General features: G+C 29.6%; 1 protein-coding gene across 5 annotated transcripts in view; it reads left to right on the top strand.

The window, feature by feature from the left end:
- Positions 1 to 14,916, top strand: part of rsh (Rap GTPase activating protein radish) — a 223,403-nt gene that overhangs the window by 197,624 nt on the left and 10,863 nt on the right. For all 5 annotated transcript variants that reach the window (XM_071893238.1, XM_040724920.2, XM_071893237.1 and 2 more), the window contains 8 exons: positions 7,046 to 7,321; positions 7,379 to 7,787; positions 8,569 to 8,894; positions 8,955 to 9,094; positions 10,231 to 10,392; positions 10,447 to 10,691; positions 12,899 to 13,135; positions 13,213 to 13,377. In XM_071893238.1, coding sequence (XP_071749339.1) covers positions 7,046 to 7,321; positions 7,379 to 7,787; positions 8,569 to 8,894; positions 8,955 to 9,094; positions 10,231 to 10,392; positions 10,447 to 10,691; positions 12,899 to 13,135; positions 13,213 to 13,377 — 1,960 coding nt within the window. The remainder of the gene's footprint in view (positions 1 to 7,045; positions 7,322 to 7,378; positions 7,788 to 8,568; positions 8,895 to 8,954; positions 9,095 to 10,230; positions 10,393 to 10,446; positions 10,692 to 12,898; positions 13,136 to 13,212; positions 13,378 to 14,916) is intronic.

Below are 14,916 nucleotides of genomic sequence, written 5' to 3' on the forward strand. Positions count from 1 at the left end.
TCGTTCTATAAAGCACTTTGTTATGTGAATTCCACGGTGTTGGAAACTGTGTTAGGTGGGGACCTCCTGTATCTATACGTTTATGTTTCTCTATGTTTCTGTCTCAATGTATATCTATCTATCTGTATTACTTTATGACAGTGTGTGGGATACACACTCTTCTCTTACAAGTATTATATTATAATATACGAATTATAATGTGTAAGCCTTGCTTTTTGCTGTCTCTTGCTATCAATGCTATAGAGTGAATACTCACTCTCCTTTCACCCTTTTTTCTTCTCTGCTTTTCTTCTTGTTCTCTTCTCCTCTCCTATGCGCCATACCCTTGCAAAGAAAAGGGCAACTTTAATCTTGGTTATATTATATATATATATAAAATGGTAAGAAAACACGCACGAACTTTTACTCAATTTTTTTACTGTTAGTCGACTTGTTGCTCTTGTAAAGTTAGAGTGATCAAACACATCGTATTTTTATATATATAATTACTTATATCTACAGCTAAAGCCCAAATAAACCATTGTTAAACTATAATTCAACCATTAAACTATTGACTTCTCCCTATGTGTGCCGTGATCAGCATGAGGAATGTTCGCCTTAAAATCCTCATTTTCATCATTTAGCTTTTGTTTATTTATCATTTCTTCTACGCTTTCCATCGTTGTCATCATCCAGCTTGATTGCGAGAGCTGCGAGAGATGATTGATCCAAGGAATAATAATTTGATATGTAAAATAGATGGAAATCTACGATCTCCAAGAAATAATAAACCACCTTCATTAGACACCATTTTGGGTTCGTGGAAAATGAATTGAGTTTCTAATTTTAACTTTTTTTTTTTTATTCCCTTTCTACGTATGTTTATTCTTCTATCTCTCTTATCCCAACTTTTTTTTTTTCACTCTCTCTTGTGGTTTTTTTAGTGTATAAAATATAATAATAGAATGTTATATTATTCAATATTTGAGTGACAAACATATATTTCAAGGTGTTTACATAAGTTATGGTCATAAAAAAGGCTTAAATCATCTATATATTCCAATGATTCTATGTATTGGGATGCTGTTCTGTTTACTATAAATATGTATTAGGTAAATAATAGAAGAGGGGGGTGAGGAAAATAAATGAATGAACCATTTTCCTTTTGTTTCTACCTACATGTTCTTCATAGACTATAATAATAACTATGTAAGCAATACTCTCTTCCTCTCTTTATGGGTTCTTCTCTCTCTCCTCCCTACAAACTCATTTAACATACAAACACTCTTTACCTGAATTCCTTCTTTTTTAAAAAGAAAAAGAGTTTAACCCTTCCATTTAAATCCTAATACATATGCTTCTCTGTTTTGTTTACCTTACCACCCAACAATAATATATATTTTTGTATTATAAAGTTATTTATATTATTCATTTTTGTCATTCCACGCCAAAATGTACTAGAATTACAAAAAATATGTTCAAAAAATCTCCAAAATTGCTATTGGTAAGATGTAGTTAAACTATTTAATTAAGCACTATAATATTTTAAAAAACAATTAAAATCAACATGATAAACTTGGCAACTTGAATAATTTTTCGGAGGAGAGAAGCATGGCTGCCTTGACGATTAATTACAAACAGGATATAAAGAATGTCCCATTTTACATACTCGTGGTATTGGTAGATTTATAATCAGAATGAATAGATTTTTTTTGAAATCTCCATAGTTCATTTCAGAATTTGTGAATGACTTAGAAACTAATGAAATACTACCCGAAAGAATTTGATATAGGAAGTTATTCAATAAATTTTGAGGTTTTATTGCAGAAAATTGAGAACACATATTATACACTTAGGATATTACAAGTATATTTTAGTCTCTGCTGTAGATAAGACCCCCAGAAAGTCACAAAGTGTTAAAAATGACATTAATTTAGTGATTTGATTGGCATTAGACGACTTTTTTATCTACATACGTAGTACCTCTTTTGAATGAATCTGAGCGCTTTTCACTTTATTTTGACAAAAAAAAACAAAAAATAACATGCTGGTACAACTCGACGATTCCCATTATGTTATCAACATTTTCGATGATTGGCCTACCAGATCGTTCCTCATCTTCGATGTCTATAATACCAGAATGGAATTGTTGGAACCAACGCTTTTTGTTACCTTCGATACTGTATTGTTCCATAAACAGCACCATTTTTTGACAGTTTCCTCAGACTTTTCACCTTGGACGTAGGGATACTGAAGACTAATTAAAATTTTCTCTTGTTTTACTTCCATTTGGGAACCCTGCATCATACAACTGGCTTCATATAACATAAAACTCTAAATTAACTTTTTTTAAGTGTACGGCTAACCTTTAACCATACTCTAAGATATTTTTACACAATGTATTGATTGTAAGATATGCTCACTTAGACATCTATAGAAACAGTAAAAACTTTTTACTTGAACTAATAGTATAATTCTCATATTCAGGGGGGTCTCAAACTGTATTACAAACATTGTGTATCACATGAGAAAATATCAAGATATCGCCAAGTATTACCATTATTAAAAACTTTTGAAATTTGACAATTTTTAACATGATGCTACTTATTTCAATTCTAGATGACCTTTGTGTATATAAAAAAAATGTTGACATAAACCAAAAATAAGCAAATACCAAAAAAAAACAACAAACATTTTTGGTAACCATTTTTTTATTAAAGTAATCCCCTCCTACCCAAGCGTTCGTATATCACTAATAGAGAAAAAATGCTCTTATTTAATTATTTGAAAGAATTAAGAAAGGAGCTTATTGATTTATATTTTGAAATGGTTTAGGCACCTTTCCATGGAAACACTATTTGTATTATAATGATTACGGGGGTTAAGCCACCTCCAAAACGAAAATTGTACCCTCTTCCAAATAAAAATATTAACATAATTTAAAATATATTTTATTAAAACTGAAGAATCTTGATTACACCATTGATTTTTTAATATAATAATCGTTTATTAAATTAAAATTCCCCTCTACCTCCAACTCCAAAAGTACTATGATAACAAATAGGAGTAATATTTACACAAATTTTAAATAAATTGTTTCTTCTACAAAAACAATAATAGTTTTCACACCTATAATACCACAAACCATTTCAAGAATGAATAAATAAATAAAAATGTCATCATAAACTAGCTTATCCCCAAAGAAAAATCCTTGTAAAGGCTATGCTTTACTTCTTGCTCCGATCATGAGACCCTATGAGGAATGTCTCAAAAATCTTTTCAGTAAAGGGCACCAATGACAAATCATATTTAGATAAACACAATTTATTGAGTTAAAACTTATTTACAAATTACTACATATAAGCTCCTGTAATTATATTGTGAATGATCTCTTTGGTATAAAATAGAAAAGCTGCTTCAAATGTCTCAGACTTGATTATTTTCCAAGATGTACTCAATTGACTATAAATTTTTGGTTAATATTTGATTCCCTTTTTCATCTCCTGTCTAAGAAAATTTAACAAATTTTTATTGCAATAAAGATCCCATCAATTCCCAGACCATATTTGTTGTGAGAAATATATAAATTCGAGCATTAAATAACTTTTGACGTATTTTCAATGTTTTTCTGCAAACGAACTTGGTCTGTAAGGTCTTCATTTTTTTTAAATGTTAAAAGGGTTTATTAAACCATGTTCTCTTATTTGGAGGGTTATGCGCCCATGGTTTATTTTTCTCGTATAACAAGCAGTTTGAATAGTTGATTGCTTCAGAAACATCCATGATCTTTATGTAAATTTTGACTATGTTATTATCAGGAACTATGTCCGTAAACGTAGCTCAAATAATGTAAATTTTTATGAGTTGTTGCATATATCTTCTTATAAATCTTCTCAGAAAGATTATATTTCAATTCTGTTCGACTTATTGTACTTACATGATTGAGTTAAGATTGATGTAACTCAGATTTGTTTCTGTTTCAATAACTCAATTTAGATATTAATAAAAATGTTTGATTTTGAAATTTTATCTAAATGAATTACTAAGCCAAAGCCAATTTGGGGAAAGTGATTATGATTATTGTAACACCCTTAAATTAATTCTTAGCATAATTTCCCCCAATAATTAACTGAAAAAAAAAATAAACGTAAAAAAAGCAAAAAATACTATTTGTATAAAACTCAATATACTTGCCCTATCAAAGATAGTTAAATTGTACTTAGCCTTACTATTGACTCTGAAACTATCTCAGTAAATTTAATTTCAGAAAATTATCTCAGATACTAACCAAAAACTTTTTACCTGATTTCATAAGTAATAAAAAAAGATAGAAGAATTCCAGGTAATCCTAAAAAATGTATCTGGAAAAATATTAAACTTGCCCTATTAAACATGCAAGTAAATTGAACTTTCATCATGTAGTATTTATTGTAAATCCTGTCAATAACAATAAAGTGCTTTAGTTTCCTCTTCAGTCGATTTTAAATGTTTTAAATATCAGATTACGCTGTTTTTTAATAGTTTTTGGCTTCTTTCTTGATATTTGTATATATTTGACTATATGACAATTTGAAACATTTATTTAATTATCTTATTTTGGTAAATAATTGAGTGACGCATTAACCCTACTTTGTCTAAGCAAGGTAAAAAATAAATATTCCTATCATTTTTTTATAACTTCTATCGAAACTCAATTGTGTACATAGTATTGGATTATTTTTAATTATACTTAGTTAGTGCAACTCCATCTGGCCTACTAAAAGAACATAAAAAAATATCTATATAGATTTTGTAATATTGTAACGTTTTATTTTTGACTGTAAGTGTCTACGAGTTGATCACTGGAATCATAGATAGTCAAATCTATATAGCAATTGGCAATATGAAGACCTCAAGATTAAGAAATATTTAATTATTTGTTGTTGACTACACCACAATTTATTGCCAAAAGAGTTTATCTACTAAGGTATTATAATAATAGATGATTACTTCGACTTATGAATTTATATATATCATGATTTAAGAGGCATAAACACTATATTAATACTAATTGGAACTTGGGAGTCTTTAGAAGAAGTTTCAAAAGTCGTAACCCCTCATTTATAGTTAAATTTTATGTTCTAAGAACCTAAGACTTGGAAACCTTCCTTAAAAATTTGATTAAGTCCTTGGAAAAACAACAAGTCAAGTATGTGTTGCAGGCTTTAACTATCTTTGCGAGTCAAGAAAAAAAAATCATACAAATAATTTTTGACTAATTGATTTTCTAAATTCAGATATGAATTAGAAATAAAAAACATTCGTTAATGCATTATTTAGAGGAAAGTTAAAGTTTTTCACAAAAATATCCTAAAAAAAATTATTTTTCCAATATTTTCATTTTTTTCGGATTATAGAACAAATTGAGAATTAATGTATCTAAAAAATGACATTTGAGGGGAAAAAGTTTTAACGTGGCCTAAGAAATTTTATCAAATAACAAACGTTTGTGTGACTTTTTTTTATTGCTTGCGTTAGAAAGAAATATAATAGTTGTAGCAGCAAAAGTTTAAAACTACCATGATTATTCAGTTAAGTTTTTGATTAGTAAGTAGTTATTAAATAATGTGAAAATAAAACATTAAACTTTTAGTAATAGAGTAAAACAAATGTACCTTTTTAAGACAAAACAACAGCGAATATGTTTGTTCCTATAAATGTATGTACAATGTAGATATATGCATGGTTAAAGGCATAAATCTATGACTTGACATTCTGAATCCTTAACTATCAATGTTCCCTTCCATAATTACAAATGTATTTGCTTCCCCCTTTAAATACATACATATATGAGATTAACTTATCCTTGTTTATACATATATAGTGGAATGATTTTAATAGAAAGAGTAAAGAATGTCAATCTGCCAATCAGATATATATATATACTAAAAAGAGAGGTATTTTTAAATCAAGAAAAAGTTTAGACCTCAATATCTTGGCAACCCCAAAATCTATGTTTATAAAAGTGTGCCCATCAGACTCAACCCACAAAACTTTTTAAGGAAAATTAAAAAATCTTTTAGATGTCCTTCGATTACGAGCCCCGTGTGTACCACCATGCCGGATACACGCCTAAAAAGATCATTGAATTTACAAAGTTCTCAAATCAACCGTTTATAAAATTGCCAAGGTTAGGAACACTGGCATGGAAGACTCATGATCGCTTTGAGAAGAAAAATGTACTCTAGACTTCCTGAAGCGAATGGAAAAAGTAATGTAAAGCCTTTGGACTACTATTTGTGGGTATCTTGGAGAAAAAGTCAAATAAACACGCATATAACATTGTTGACTCATTACAAGCTTTCATTCTCAAGGTAGTGACAAAATGGACAATCCTCATGAAAACCAAATTGAGGGCCATGTTGTAGGCTGTGGTTGAAGCTTTATGGTCTGACTGATGTACCGACTTATCTGTAAAAACAAAATATTTGTTAATTTCTGAATCGATTTCAGGAATGACATTGTAACATACATTATGATTAAATTCTTCGGATTTAAAATCATCACCCTGCATATATCAATACAAGTACGCACAGATCCATAAAATTGTAAAAATATGTTCAAAATAGAAACTCAAAAAAGGTATGATAATCCTGAAAATTTGAAAATGTTAGGGACGAGATCAGTTTCAATATGATGTCATTTTATTATATAAGCTGCAAGCAGCCGTGAGATTGGCATTGCTACCCTCCATCATTCATGACCAGATGGACCATCATATATTTGGATGTTCTCTCCCAAAAAAATATAATAATAAATATAGGAGCCTGTCAAATATAATAAAAATACTATTAAGATTGCGAATTACAAAAAAAAATACATGCATAAATGAGCATGTTTTTTAGAACTCCTGATACATATTAGTATACTCTTATGTAACTTCTTATAATTTCTCACTTATGGGATAATGTTTTTTTTATTTTATAAATGCTGTACATCTTCCCAACTGTACGTAAATTATGTATCCTCCTTTTATCTATCTAATGTTCTTCTTTTTCCCATCTCCTCTTTGATTTGCCCCCTTTAGAATCTCCAAATTTGTACCAAAACAATCAATACCATGAAGAATGCCTTAAATGTAACTCTTGCGGCTTGAACCTGACTGGCCCTAATCAAAAAAGGGCTCGAAGGTTTAAAAACCAGGTCCTCTGCGATCTTCACTTTGCAGACATGGCCCTTGTGGAGAGTTCGGATTTTATGCAGCAATTACGTAATTTTAAACCTCAAAGCTTGGGCTGTGCCGTTGCAAGGCGAAAAAGTTCGACGACGCTTATATTCCCTCTACCTCCTCAAGCATGTTCGGGTAAGATATACAAATTAATTTTCAGATCCTTCACTTAAATTTATGACTGATTTATAGATGAATTTTGCGAGGGCTATCCTCATAATTTACTTCCAACTCCTGGTTATTGGATCGAATGCTTACGTGCCATTTCCAACAGAGGCTCTGCTTGGACTATTGACAATCAATATTTATCTGAAATCGATGAAGGAAGAGCAAATTCTACTGAGTCGAAGGATTCAGAGGAGCAACAACATTATGAACAAAATATAGGAGTATTTCCCTTTAATCGCTCCCATAGGAAGACACCTGTTGAAGAGCTATGGGAAAAAGATGGGTCCTTTGGTCTTACATCAGTTGAACAAGAGACACATGAGAAATACTTTTATGGAACTGAGCATTGGAACTATTTTACAAATGATGAGGACCTTGGCCCTGTGATACTCTCGCTCAAGCAAGAAAATATTAACGGACGGGATCAATTCAGGTATTTTGTTAGCTAAGAATTAAAAAACGGAAATGATTTCTTTAGTTACTGTGTTTTGTCCGTTATGCATGAGCGTAGCTTCTAGGTATATATAAAGCTTTTTTATGTGACGTCATGATGGTTAATGTAGACCATTTTTGGGCCCTGACAATCAAAAAACTCCCTTTTTTCATTCAAAGATGATAGAAAATAGCTGTGTATATTGATGTCAAAATGGAGCAGAAAAATATTGAACTTTAAGCTTTATTGTCTTGTCTATCTAAAACATACATTAAAATCATTCTTTATTAATATATCAGTTTGCTAATATGTATTTAAATACGTTATTTTATAATTAGAATTAATTCAAATGTCACTGTTTTTCTGTGGTATCTAAAAATGCTCGATACAGGTGCTTCGTCTCTTCAAATTTTTAAAACTATTTAATGAAGTTTAATAAAGATTTATTATAAGTTTTTTGTTTTAAATATCAATTAAAAGCAATTCAAGATGGCTTCACTTTTAATTATGATGTAATATGTGACGTCAATCAAAACGCTCTATACTAACAGTCGTGTTTTTTTTAATTTTATTTTTTGTCTTTTTAGAAGGATTGAATTGACAGTTTTTTGTCATTTCTATTCATTCAACTTTACTATTCATTTTTTAATATTATCACATAGATGTGAAAATTATATTGTGTAATAGTTTTATTTTTGGAAGTCTTTTATCATTCTTAACTCTACAGCACTTTATTTTCAAATTCAAATAAGTCTAATAAATATTTTATATTTATTTACAGAATCCTTGTTCGAGCTGTAAGCTATACAATCCACGGACTAATCCCCGCGAGTTGTGTTTTCGCAGATCGTTATAATCGTGAAGAAGTTGTTGCCTCCTTAGGAAGAGAAATCAATTTAAATCCTCCACTTACATTGGGCCAACTACCAGATACCTCGGAAGAGCTGCTTAAACTTGACCAAGTTTTCATCAAGTCCGAACTAAAAGTTGGTGTAATCTACGTAAAAGAAAATCAAAGCACAGAGGAGGAAATTCTGAACAATAACCATCACACACCCAATTTTGATGAATTCCTCTCAATCATTGGTGATAAAGTCCGTTTGAAAGGTACACATCTTTTTAGAGAGATTTACTTTTTGAGAGGTCGATCTTATACGTATTTTTTAGGTTTAGATCGATATAAAGGTGGCCTCGATACCGTCCATGATCTCACTGGCACACATTCAGTCTTTACTCAGTGGAGAGGAATTGAAATAATGTTTCATGTCTCTACAATGTTACCATATGAAGAATCTGATAGTCAAAAGGTTGGATCACTTTACGAGATGTGAAAATTGTCGATATGTACATTATTAAAAGATTTTATGTTATTATCATACAAGATATTAATGAAGCATTTCTCCCCATTTCAAAAATTCAAACCAAAGCAATAAATCAACTAAATTTAGTAGATCTCTTGGCTACGTGAAATCTTTTCCGCCCCAGATAATTTTACTTTTTATTAGAGTAACACAACTCTGATAAAATAATTGTCCTTTACAAAATAAAAATCTCATTCTTGCCTTGTTTTATAAAATCTTACAATTTCTGAGTTATCCCGAACAAAGAACTTGTGGAAGGTTCTGTAAGTATATGGGAATTGTTCTAAACCATACAACCCTACCTTTGCTATATACAAGGGTGTAAATTATAAGCAATTTTGGTGTATGAAAAAATTAATCTCAAGAAATAATATTGTCACCCCAACAATTTCAAGAATGTTTAAAATAAAAACATTAAATTAGCTGCAAGCAAATATAAAAGAAAGAAATTAAACACAAATCTCACTTCATATCTAGCAATGAGATAGGCTGGAATTATTCCGTTGTTTACTCACACTTACTCTAGTCTATGTGGGATTTACGTTTATAACTTTATCATTCTCACTTTGTTCTAATATCTTCTATTCTCAAAAATGAAAGAATAATGATAACAGCTGTATAAATTAAAATACACTGTTAAGGTTGCCAACAACAAAAATAAATGTTCCCTTAAATTGTTTAGGATTTACAATACTGACCATAGTGATGCCATGGTACTGACGCTTTTAAAAAAGTATTATACCTATTTTTTTTTCTACATAAGTAGTGGTAGCACCACTATGTCATTAAAAATTCCACAGTGTATAAAGGAACGCCCAAAATGTATCCCTCCATACAAAATTGTCATTTTTAAACAAAAAAAAAAAAAAAAAAAAAAAAAAGGATAAGAATAGTGAAATAGGATGTTTTTTTTTGTATTTTATTCATCTTAAAAAAATCATTATCAAATGTTTGAAACAAAGATTTTTCATGGACGTGTTTTGATTATGAAATATTTCACAAATAATCTTTTTGTACCGCGTATTACGCGCATACATTTCTTGTGTTTTGTTACCAATATATTTTTTTAAATTATCTCATAGCTTCAAAGGAAACGCCACATTGGGAATGATATTGTGTGTCTCGTATTTTTAGAAACAAATGAAACTCCCTTTTCGCCATCCTGTATTAAGAGTCACTTCCTACATACTTTCATAGTTGTCAAATGCTCTCCAACTCCAAGGAAAAGACCCAATATTTATGAAGTGATTAAAAATTCAATAATTTGGATTATAATTACTCATTATTTATGTACACAGATATCCGTCGTTACTCGAGATGAGGTTGGCGCGTATAAGCCTTATTTATGGGAGCAGTCTAAATTTGTAAAAGGACCCATGTTTCGAGAGTGGCTCCTTACCAAAGTTGTCAATGCAGAAAGAGCCTCCTACTCAGCACCCAAGTTTGCTCGAATGCAAGAAAGAACCAGAAGTCAAATGTTGGAAGATCTTGTTGCTAATCTACAGAATCATACTGAAACGGGACAAATACCAAAGCCCTATAGGTAAAGTGATACCTTTATCTATTACACATTAAAATATTAAATAATTTACAGTTAATGCTGTAAATAGGCATTTATCCGGTTTAGTGTTGATTTAATCCTTAACCGTTCCGAGACTCTTATAATTTTTGTTGAATAGAATCAAAACTATAGATTTAGTGGCAAAAATTTGTGTGACAACACATCTGTTGACAAAAATAACTATGGTTCCTTGTTAATATGTTTGAATCAATGCTTTATACCAAGTGTTAAAATAAAGACCGCGTGATTAATATTTCCTCAATAAGTAGTCTATATTTTACTTTTTTTACGCTTAAGGTGTAAAATATTCTTTATTTATAAATTTCCCAACAGCTTGTATTAATTTACTCTTTTAATTGAACAAACAATATGCATTCTGCAAAGGTAAAGAAAAAATTGAATTCGTAACATAGAAATATAATTAAGGAAAACAAATTAAGTATAATAAAATCACGTAGCAAAGGAAACTACTCAATTTAAATTGCAATTCTTGGTTGATAGCAATTGATAAAACTAATACGGTATGGAAGGATCACAAGAAAATTTTGGTCAATGTCGGTTCGACTAAAAAAATTGATATCAATTTCAGTGTAGACCGATTTTAAAGATGAATTGTTGATAACATATGAGTATTTCAAAATCCTCACAATAACTTTATATTCCTTGCTTTAGGATAAAAATGTCCCGTTTGGTCAATTACAAAAATTATTTTATCTTTTATGTTCAGCTTTTAATGGAAAGTATGTGAAAATAAAGTTTTGATCACTTTTATTATTGCGTTTTTATCAATGTAATAATATCTTTACTGACAATTTCTTTATTAACTACAACATCAATTTTAAGGAGCAAAAAATCTATTTTATCTCTCCTGAACACTTTTTTTCCAGCTGGAAGTATTAAGTAGTACTTTATTTATATAAAGTACTACTTAATACTTCTAACGAAGGGTCAATCAATGAATATAGGCACTTCAAGATCCTCATTAATTAGATTTATTTAAGATTGTCCGACAAAGTCATTATCAAAAGCTGAAAGAAATGGGGCCGTTATAGGAGATAACGCCTAGGCTGAAAATTCTTTGATTTTGCAGTTAGATGGTGCTATTTGTTTCAAATAAACCTCATTTTCGATTTGTACCATCCTTCGAAATACAAATTTTCATTAGTTTGTGAGTTTTTAAATTAGTGTGACGCTACTTTTGATGTTTCTAAAAAGAATGGATCAAAAAAAAAAAAAAAAAATTTACACTGCTTCTTGATGGTGTATAAATAGAGCTTAGTCTTGAAAAGTTTTATTGAGACTCTGAGCCAGAAAGAAAATAAAAAATAATTATAATTTAAAAAATAAAAATTTTAAGAAGCCAATTTTAAACAAAATAAAAAAGACTTGTTTTTTTTTTTGTTAAACCCGGGACTTTTTAGCCTATGGGTAAAAAGTTTTTTATGTTTTGATCTTTTTTACTAATCAACGTTCCTAGCTAGCTTTATATTAAGGAGTGAAAAATATAAATACGAAGAAAAAAAATAAATGATAGCTATAACGTATAAAAATAAGATCTAGCTATACTAATTTTGACTTGAGGTATCTTGTACTTGAAAGAGGTTATGTTGAACAGCTGAAACGACATAATTAGTATTTTGTCAATTCAGCCATTGTAGTAATCATAAAAACCAACAAGGACTAGTTCTCGGACTGATAAATTTTATTAGAACCGGTCCGAGAGGATTGGAGGGTTTTTAGTTTTTTTAGACTAACCCAACACTATTTATATGTCATAATTAGGGATGTGCAAATTGTCTAAATTTTTATGAAAAAAAAAATGAAAAATACAGTTTGTTAACTTTCATAATATTTCTTCCGACAGTGATAACTATGAAAAAAATAGTACTTCTTGTTTGCTAGTACGTTTTAATTTTTAAAATAAGAATTAATAAGAGCACTAATATCCTTTAGGTTTCTACATCCTTTGTCATAAGTCTGTTCAAGTTATTTACTCTTCACGTACACTTTTTTTTTTTTCTATTTTTATGAGTATATGTACATTGTTGATATTAAACACACCCAAATTATCCTCACTAAAACTTTGAGTTTTTAATTATGTACAAAAAGTAACCAACAATAGACAAAAAAAGAAGATATATTTATTCAAAGCTGAAAATCAATTAACTTTTGTATTTGTTTGCTCATAGGCGTGGTTCATGGAGACCCATTGGGCATATGAGACCATCAAGTCCATTATTAGACTCTGTAAGGGATCTATTTGAAGGTCAAGATCAGATGGCAAGAGATTTTGTAAAAGCTTTTTACATTCCAAAGAATAGAGAACCAGAATTCGTCAACTTGTTTGACATCACTTTCCATGTTGGGCAAGGGAAAATAAAAACGAAACTTTATGGCGTTAGAGCTATTTTAGGGGTGAGAAGCAGGTAATAGACAACAAAAAGGGAGAAATGAACATTAGGTTAATGATTATTAATAAACAAAATTTGTATATCATATATAGAGTTTTTCAAGAGCTTCTGTATGGAATATCAACGGGATTTGGCTCACCTCAAGTACCTGTGGCTGAGCTGCTAGCAAGAGCAACACCCAATTTAAATCACAATCAACAAAATACCAAGCCAAAGAGTAGTAATTTTCTTCAAGTGCCGGATATTGAGGGACCACGGTAAGCTTCTTTACAACTATTAATTTTATGAATGTGACTCGTCATCATACAAAGAAAGATTGAATTATTTTTCTCAAATTGATTCTTGATTAAATTTGTACTCTTCTACAAGCCATAAATAATTTATATTTGTTTTTAAATCGAATTAATCTTTTGGATGTGCAGATAATTTGCATTTAAATAGCAATTTAAGGGGTCAAATTAAGTCTCATAACAAATAAAGGATCCGTATTACTAATAATCATTATTGAGTTGTTCAGCGGATAGCAAAAATATGAATAAAAAGACCCTAGATCACTGAAATATACAAATTAAATAATACGCTATGTGTACCTATTTAGATAATTTATAAAAAAATTTGAAGATTTCTTCTTTTTTTTCTTGACTTTCGTTCTAGTTTGTTTTTGCGTTAACTAACAACCTACATATATTTTTTAGCTTGGTTGAACTTAAAGGGATAGGTACCAGAGGGAACCTATAAGACAAGCAAGTTTTGGTGCCTCAAATCGTTGTTCCTTTATTGAATCTCTCAACATTTTCTTTTGAGGAAACAGAAAAAAAGGCACAAAATTGATTAGTAACAGATAGACAATTCATAACTCCAACAATGCAATTACTATTTAATATTTGTTGGAAGTTTTTAAGAGCTGCTTAACCAGAGCTAATTCGATTTCAACCAATCAATGTTAAAAACACTTATCTATAAGGTGAAAATAAGTAGTAAAATCGCCAGTTGTAATAATGCAATTTTGTATGTAAAAGAGGTAACCACGCCGTACGTATCAACGATATATGACGCGTTAATAGAAAATTATAGTTTTGTGTTGGTTTGAGGAGAGTTGAACTGAGCGGTTTAAGAACGACTCAACTTGATAAATTAGAAAAAGCCAAAAACAAGGAAAAATTATTTTTTTTCATATTAAATAAAATACTTTCTATTTTTATTTTTTGTATTATTACTGCGATTTATTTTTCAATATGTACATTAATAAGCTATAAAATGAAATAACTGCGAGATGAAACTTTTTGTTAACAAAACCTTGGTATATGTTGAATCTGTATCCTCAGAGACTACCTTTATTTCATTAGAAATTTTGATTGAAATTAGAAAATCAATTTAGCATATGATCAGTTTTATTAATAAAATCATAGTACCAACATTTCTCGCTCCACCTTCTTTTTATGCAATAGTTAATTGATATATAATAATCCATAAAAGATTTTAGTTTGTCACTGAGATAATCTATGTTCAATAATTCTTTTTTTTTATTCCTTATTTTCATTGAAACTTATTAATATAATACTTATTTGAATTAAAAAAGCTGTTTCAAAGTTTCCCGGTCTAGCCTATTATTATTCAAATTATTTTATATATATTAATAACAGTCAAATGAGAAGGAATAACAAATATTTGTTTATGGCTCAATTACTATGAGTTGATATGATTTAAACGTGGCAAAGTTTAACACAACGTACTTTTTTTAAAGTTATAACAATCTGTCTTTTTTCAAATTAATGCAATTAAATGCAATTTACCAA

Source organism: Lepeophtheirus salmonis, chromosome 14 (genome assembly GCF_016086655.4).
Source record: "Lepeophtheirus salmonis chromosome 14, UVic_Lsal_1.4, whole genome shotgun sequence".
NCBI lineage: Eukaryota > Metazoa > Arthropoda > Copepoda > Siphonostomatoida > Caligidae > Lepeophtheirus > Lepeophtheirus salmonis.